Below are 8,966 nucleotides of genomic sequence, written 5' to 3' on the forward strand. Positions count from 1 at the left end.
TAAATTAAATCAAAGGTTAATTATCCTTGTATGCCGACGCATGGCATTAATTGGTGATTTTGAAAGTTAATTGACTATGGCTTTTAATTAATATTTTGAGGTATCTCTTTATCTTTTGCCAAACATTTTGTTTCAAACAAATACCCGAAAGACAAATTTGAGAATTTATTCATTAAAAGTTATTTCAATAAGTATTTCTCCTTGTTCAAGATAACGTGATTTAAATGGAGTATATATTTCATCTTATATCTAAAACTCCCACTATCTTTTGTGAATTTGCTTAGATAGCTAATTTCATTTAATTGAAATTAAAAGCTCTATGCTGTTGTTGTTAAAAACATTATTTCATGCCTAAATTCTCTTGAAATGTGGGGGTATTTATCAAAATGAAAACTTGATCATATAAGATCATGTATGAGAAAATTAAAATATTTGATCATTGATCTTCGTACAAGAAATTGAGTTTGACACCTGCAGGAAAATCTCAAAGTATTGAGTATCAGTTGAAGAGAAATATGATATTCTCTCAACAGTAAAAGTAAAGTTTGAAACACTTGTTAAAGATCTGCCCTCTAAGGGTGTATAAATCATTGATCAAATTAAAATTTCGAAAGAAATGATCATTGATCTATTAAAGATTCATCCTATAAGGATGTAAAAAATTCATCGAGGGGGATGGGCATAAGCCCGTAAGGGAGTCACCTCCGGGAGTAACCCAACCTTTGTGATTGGAGACCCCATGAAGAAGGTTCAATGTGGTAGAAACAATCCGTAAATGCGTGACTCGTTAAGCACTAAATTAAAATTATGAGGAGAGCACCTCCTTCCCATCCCTATGGTGATAGTGCTTTATAGTGTGACGAAAAGGATGGGTTTAACCCTTAATGAAACCAAAGCGGGAATACCGTAGGGTGGAGGTCATACGTACCCTTGGAGGTTTCACCTAAGTGAAAAGTTGCCATGAGGCCGTGGCTATGGGTTTGGGCTAACCCTAGAAACTTTCACGAGAATCAAGATAAAAGCGCATGGCCGATAACGCGCTAACCCGCTTGAACTGAACCGATATCGATATTGTGTGTGTGATGCATTGAAGTTTGGTGAAGGGACATAATTCAAAGCGCTTGCGCCATTATCGTTCCCTCAAATGGAAATCATCAACACTAAGTGTAGGCTCAAGCTCGGAAGGCTCCTACACCCATTGCACAATATTAGTGCCCTATTTTATATATAAGTATACATGCATACATTTTAAGTTTTAAACCTTGTGGGGGATTGTTGGAAATTTGAGAAGTTTTAAAACTTAAAATTGTTTTTATTATTTTAATTATATTTTGTAACGTCCCCTTCAATGGTCATTATGCACCATTAAACTCTCTTTGACCCTTAAGGTCACAACCACCCTATAAATAGGGTCATTAGCTTACTTGCTAGAACACATCATAGCATATAACACTACACATACACACTTACACAAAGCATGCATCATCTTCTATATTTTCCTATAAACCTTGGGCACTTAGATAAGGTTCGTTCTTAAGCTTCCTATGATCGTTGCTCATAGACGAAGCACCGGCGAGGCCATTGGGTTTTATCTTGGGAGTATGATCAGCCGTCAATACCTGCACGAAGGGAGGCAATCATTCTCTTAGGACAGTGTCTAGTGGCACGACTCCTATTCAGGCCAGCCGTTCTATTACTTTTACTTTAATCTATTTTCTATTCCTATATGATTATCTTATTTTATATATTGCATGTTCTTAATTGTTTAATATAAAATTGTATTTTCTAAAAATATTCACAACAATGAGGAGGAAGACTAGGCGTATAAATGAGCCGAGCCCGCTCATGAGCTCCGTGAGACGGCTCAACAAAAGCTCAAACTCAAACTCGAATTTTACGAGCTCGAGTTTTTTGATGAATCAAGCCCGAGTTCAATTTTAATTGTTCGTGAGCTCGCAAACCGGTTCGTGAGTTCTTTTTATAAATATAATATAATTAGTAAAATAAATAATTTAAAAAATAAACTACAGGTCATTTTTTTTGAATTTTTTATTGTAATTTATAATAATAAATTTCTAACGATATTAATAAAAAATAAAACAAAATATATAAAAAATATACAAAATGATTCAGGCTCGAGCTCGAGCTTAGAAAAACAATGCTCGAAGAGCTCGTTAAAATGGATGCGGGCTTGAGCTCAAGCTCGCCAAAACTGTCAAGCTCGCCTCGTTTACTCCCCTAACGAACACTCCCGACAGGATTTGCATCGGTGAGAGTGCTCAGTTGCTGGACGGTAAAAAAAATGTCTTTTTTTGCCATTTCATTTGATTTAATTTTATTTTTTTGCAACTGAACGGTAAAAAAAACGTCGTTTTTTGCCATTTTATTTGTTTACTTTTTTTGTAAAACACAATTTTGGTAAAAAATAACCCCATTTTCACTTCAATTCCGATATTACGGTTCAAAACGATCACAACGGACCGAACAAGGCAATTGATCGCGATTTAACCAATTCAACCCGGTCCGAGTTTCAAAACACTGAGTCAAACCTTCAAAGTTAAATAATGACATGAAAATAGAAATATAGTAAACTTGATGCATTAATTGTGACATGGATCAAATTTTACCTAAGTAATTAAAAATCAATATTAAAGGTGGGATTTTATAAGTTTACATGAGGTAGAAATTTTGATTTTTTTTTTTTAACATATCATATTTTTTAATGAACTATTTAATTTTGTTCTAAAGTATTTCATTGAAATGTTTTCTTTTCAGACTGGTCAAATTTCATAAATTCATACAATTATGATATTTATGTATTTTGTAAACTGAAATGATTTGTGCAGGCCAAAATTAAACATTCAGGCACATTTTTTACCATTCTTCAAAAAACAAAAAGTAAAAAAACTCAAAACTCTCTCAACCTTTCGATTTTTTTTCGCAAAGCCCGTGCAAATCGTCAACAGATCGGAGGTAATTTTTACGTTTTTACGATCCTCTTGTTATGTAGATTACGAATCCGGAAAAAAAACGAAAAAAATCACACGTTGGCCTGCTCGTGTGAATTTACACGAGCGCATTCACTGTGATCGTGTAAATCCACACGAGCAGGCATTTTTATTATTTGTTTTTTTTTTAATTGCTCGTGTAAAAACACACGAGCGGTTGCAAAGTGCTCGTGTGATTTCACACGAACGCTTTTCAACCGCTCGTGTGTTTTTACACGAGCAGATTATTTTTTTTATTTTTATTTTTTGATTTATAAGATGCTCGTGCAAAAACATGCGAGCATTTCAACAGTGTTCGTGTGAAATCAGATGAGCACTGTTGAAATGCTCGCATGTATTTGCACGAGCACAACAATTTAATTTTTTTTTTTTTTTTTTTATTGGGTAGGAATAGTACAAAAGGTAAATAGCTATGGTAAAAAAGTAAAAAATCATGGTAAAAAAGTGTCAAATGGCCTGCGTATATCATTACCCTTATGTAAATACATATATAATACTTCGGAATTTAATATTGGACTCTACCAAATAAATAAAATAATATTAATGATTGACCACGTGGCCGAAGCCACACGTGAAACCCACGAGGAATACGTATTATCTGCTGACGTGGCACACATATAATGGGCCAGTCACTGGGAAACCCATTTTTCAGATACACGACACAAACTCTGGCCCAAACTTCGATTGAATCAGAAATTAGACCCACGACAAAATTTCCACTAACATACAGTTTTTGGGGCAGAGATCATAAATCTAGTGAGAGAAAGAAAACCCATAATAATTCTCACTCATCATAGCTCAAAGAACCCATCTTAATTCATTGCATGAAACGTGTCAAGCTCTCAGCGAAAACCGCTTCTCCAACCAATCATGTGCTTGTCTCAAAAAAAGGATACGAAATAGAGCTAGGTGTTTTGGGTAATCAATTGTATGTGTTTACAAATGTTTATTCAAAGCAAAATATTGCAAATACTTATTCAAAACATAGTTAGTGATTATGTGATTTAAGTTTGTATTAAGTTTTTTATTGTTTTTAAAAGTTGAGGGTAGGTTTCAAATTGAGCCAAGCTTGAGTTAGATTCTGACTGTTTTGACGAGCTCGAACTCGAGTGTGAGTTTGTCGTGCTCGAGTTTGGGTCCATTTTCTTTTTAATTGATATTATGAGGTTTATTATTATTGTAAATTATAATAGAAAATTAGGAAATAAAAATGGACTGTAATTTATGTTTTTAACTATTTATATGAAGTTATTATTGATTTTACATTAAATATACTTGTAATAAAAGTAAAAAAAAAAAAAAAAAAATTAAATAAGAAAAGCTCGAGCCGGCCCGCGAGCTTACGGACAACTAAGAATAAGCTCGGTCCAGACTCATCAGGAAGCTCGAGCTTGTGCACGAAAAACTCGAGTTCGAGCTTTTGTGGGGTACGGCTCAACTCATTTACACCCCTAATTGGGAATATTTGCAAATGTGCTGAAAAATCAACTTAAATAGAAAAAAAAGTTCTATATAGGTAATTTTAAAAAATAACTTAAAGCATATTATTCTAAGAGAAGTAAAAATAAAAGTGATTTTGCAAAAACGTAAAACTACTTGCAATATTATTGTAGGGATTTTCTCACATTTAATTTTTTGTATAGGAGAGTATTTGGTACGAATGCTCTATTAATCAAATACAATCGGACCTCATCTTTTTTTTCAGTAATTAAGGAACATGCAGTCAACCATATAGGTGCACTGGATAAACCTACAATCTCGTATAATAGCTTGTAAACCATACAAGAGAAGTAAACAACACTAGGCTAACTATTTGTGGCTAACTCACCTAACAACCGTTATTGACAAGAAAATTCGAACTTGAATCAATTGACACAAGCTCACCTGCTCCAACAGCTAGGTCATCCCTGCACGTGTAACTATTTCTCAAGAATTGGAGCTCGACACCATGTGACACTACAACGGAGTTTGATATATTAATTGTTAAATTACTCTAATTATATTTATTTTTTGTCCTTTTTCCTTGTCTTAAAGAAAAAACAAAACATATTTGTTTGTAGCTTAGTTTTTTACATGTCTTTTAGTTTATTGCAAATACTACATTATTTATGAACTTAGAGTAAATTTATAATAAATTACATTATAAACAATAATCGTCAAAAATAAAGATAATTATATTATAATTTAGCATATAGTCTTTTATTAAGAGTATTTTTCTTTATTTATAAGATGATTATATGATGATGCATTCCGTACTTTCCTAAAAAACACTTATCCTTGTTTACCAACCATACAACACAAACTAAAACTACACGAAAGTGGAAGTTATGGACGGACGCTCAAAATAGCGTGGTGAAAGTCGAGGCAAGTGAGTGTTGTTTAGCTGAGGCCGTTGAGACTAAAAATGCCACGAAAATATAGGTTACATTTGGGCAGAGCGCCGATGATGGACACTTGTCTCTTTGACAAGGCAACGTGTCTTTGTGGATGGGAGCGCGGGGTCGTTAGACTATGTACAATGATACGAAATAGCTCAGGCAAGAGGTCGCTTGAGGTGAGACTCGTGAAATAATATCTCCCAAGTACTTACATTTGTTTAGAGGATGATATTTCATCGACATTGAATCAGTAAATTAAGATGAATTCCTTGTGAACTAGTTCAATTTGTGGAATTGAGTATGATTTATAATGAGGAATCTTGAATGGAGTTTCTCAAAGTGGAGATATCCAGTCCTCGGAAATTTCGAATGATATGGGACCCCGAGGTGTAAATAATCAGGTGTGGCATCAAAATTTCCATAGAGGTATCATATATTGTCGCATATTAAACTTAGGTCGCATTTGAGTTTTAATAGAATTATGTAAGGTATGATGTTTTTTTTATATATAATTTAATTGTACAACTGAATTAGTAGATATCCAAAATGCAATTTCTCAATAAATTAATATAGGATAGGACGGGGTGGCCTAGTTGATGCAGTAATTAAAAGAGACCGATCAAATGACTAGTGTTCAAATTCTCTTGCTAAAATTTTCTAGACCAAAATTGTCACACGTGACTTATATGGTTACATCTCTCGGCAAATATCAAATTAACCAAATGCAGTATCTAATTAACTTCTCACCAACCCAATTGGACTTCACAAGTCCCATATAATTGGTAGGTGACAACATATAATATATTATATATCCAAGTTACAATCAATACTATATATGAAATGAACAAAATCCAAAACAAGGGGCCAATATAAGTAAAATGTAGCATGTATAAAAACAACTTTTTTTCTACAAATAAAATTGCTCTACACATCTAATTAGTCATTGACACACAATAACACTAACAAAAGAAAAAAAATTTATTTTATTATTATTTTTTCATAAATAAAACTTTGAAGAAATGGTGCTACTGTATACCCGGGAACTTATATGCTACACCTGTCTATTTACACTAAGTATGTTAACTATAAATGAAATTAAATAATCATTCAATAAACACACATTCATACGGCTATATATATAATTATGTGTACGATTTACAATGAAACGATGTGTAGCATATAATTTTCTAGTGCATGCATGCTCCTAATTTTGTCCCGAAATTCCATGGAGAGACCCCTTGTAGTAAAGTCTGAAAACCATGATGACAGCAATAAGAAGAAAACTACAAAAAAGAAAAAAAAAAAAAGAAAAAAAGAGGTGTGGGCCCCACAGAGAGGATGGGACAAAGGAGAGAGGGTGGTGCCTGTATTTGCATGTAATATCGAGCTGCCACATATATAACTCTGCATGCATACTCCCCTAATTCTATTCAGCCACGCACCTCTTTGCCCATACTTCACACCATCCTCGTCACACCCCCCCCTACCCCCACCCCCACCCCACCCCCATTGTATATCTATATGTGTATATATATCCTCCTCCATTATCTACAATTCTCTCATGTTCCCTCAGAAAATAAAAACACAATAAATTAAATTACCTAGAAAAAAGAAAAGAAAAACATGATGGGCAGTGTTTGTGCTGAGCAGCAGCAACACAAGTTCCACCATTCCCACCAACTTTTCAATAACCTCACCAAGAAATCCCTCCGCGATATCGACATCCCTCCCCGTAAGCTCCTCGGCCGCCGCTCCGCCGCCGCAGCCGCCGGAGACGCGTACGCCGACTCCCCCAGGGCGGAGGACGCCGTGTTCTCCAAGTTCTTGCCGTACAACAACGCGGACGCCGACGAGGACGACGACCCCTACTCCTCCGACCAGTTCCGGATCTACGAGTTCAAGGTCCGGAAATGTAATCGGAGCAGGAGCCATGACTGGACGGACTGCCCGTTCGCCCACCCCGGCGAGAAGGCTCGCCGGAGAGATCCCAGACGGTACCGTTACTCTGGTACCGTCTGTTCTGAGTTTCGGAAGGGACACTGCGGCAAAGGCGACAACTGCGAGTTTTCGCATGGAGTCTTCGAGTGTTGGCTACACCCTTCTCGCTACCGCACTGAGGCGTGCAAGGATGGGAAGAATTGTAAACGCAAGGTATGTTTTTTTGCCCATTCGACTCGGCAGCTTCGAATTGTTCCGGATACTTCCTCTCCTTCGCCGCCGTCTGCGGCGGCGGCTATGGATCATTCTCCGGCGGCCATGGCGGCGGAGAAGAATATGTATCGTAATCAGAACTGCTGTGTCTTTTGCCATTCTGTGACGACGACGACTGCGTCCCCGACTTCGACTCTGATGATGGGCATGTCCCACCACCTGTCTCCTCCGGCGTCTCCTCCGATTTCGCCGGCGTACTCGCCGGAGTTTTCGCCGTATGGGTTTCCGCCGGAGTTTGGTGGTGGTGGTGGGGGGCTGAGCTACAAGGATGCGATACTGAACGAGCTGATGGCTTCTGTGGAGGCGATGAACATGAATGAAGCTGCTCAGGCGGCGGCGAAGAGGAATCTGCCATGGCTGGATGTGAACTTCAGCGCGGAGGAGCACCAGCCGCAGTTTGTGCTGTCTCCTTCAACCCCGACAACACTAGCGGGGCGTGGACATAGCAAATTCATGTCTGGAGATAGCAAATTCTACCGTGGAGATTTTTCTGGAAGGAATTTAATGGAGGATAACAGGTACAACAACAACAACAATGAAGGGAATATGGTTGGGCCGGATCTTGGCTGGGTTAATGATTTACTCACCTAAATTAATTAATTAATTAATAATCAAGAAAAGAGAATATCTTGGACCGTAAGATCTGGGCCGTTGATTTTTATATATATTTGACTTTTGATATGGGAGATTTCAAGGGGGGGGGGGGTTTCTTTTTTGTGTACATAAGGATCTTTTGCACCAGCATATACATACAAGTGTGTATGTATGTATAGGTGAGCGCGCGTGGCCGTGGGTGGTGGTGATTTTTGCTGAAGATTGTTTTTTTAGTGTTCATGGGCTTTTTTTGTTTTTTAATTATGTGTGTTTAATTTTGTATTTAAGAATAATTAGTCAGCTTGTTAATTAGCTGGGGGTTTAAGTCGATGTGGTTAATGTAATTCTTGTTGATGGTCAGCTGGAAGTTTGTGCTGATCATTTTTTTAATTATTGTGAATTGTCTGTACAATTTATTATAATTTGAAATAAAATTTCGTTTTGCAGTAATTCTATATTTCTAGTCGTTGAATGTGTTCAAAGATTGTTCTCTGAAGTGGGGATGAATTTAATTTAGAATATGGTTTTCTTTTTGTTTATATGAAGTGTGAAACAATTTTTTATCTGTATATTTATTTATTCCACCTAATATTTATTGTTTAATCCATCTAACATTCAAATTTATGCTAAGAAGTTGTAAATTTTCCATTATATTACAAGTTAATAATTATATATTTATTTAGCCACCCAAATATTTATTGATTAGCCCACCTAAAATTTAAATAATTTAAGAATGTCAAAATAAATACTAAATTTTGTTCGAGGGTGCACCTCG

At 36.2% G+C, this 8,966-nt stretch overlaps 1 protein-coding gene across 1 annotated transcript; it reads left to right on the forward strand.

The window, feature by feature from the left end:
• Positions 1-6,953: 6,953 nt before the first annotated feature.
• LOC105952620 (zinc finger CCCH domain-containing protein 2) lies at positions 6,954-8,637 on the forward strand. The gene has a single exon (XM_012976187.2). The coding sequence runs from the start codon at positions 7,010-7,012 to the stop codon at positions 8,186-8,188; it is 1,179 nt and encodes a 392-aa protein (XP_012831641.2). The 5' UTR covers positions 6,954-7,009; the 3' UTR covers positions 8,189-8,637.
• The last annotated feature ends 329 nt before the right edge of the window (positions 8,638-8,966 follow it).

This window comes from Erythranthe guttata, chromosome 13 (assembly GCF_056151865.1).
Source record: "Erythranthe guttata isolate IM_541 chromosome 13, IM_541, whole genome shotgun sequence".
NCBI lineage: Eukaryota > Viridiplantae > Streptophyta > Magnoliopsida > Lamiales > Phrymaceae > Erythranthe > Erythranthe guttata.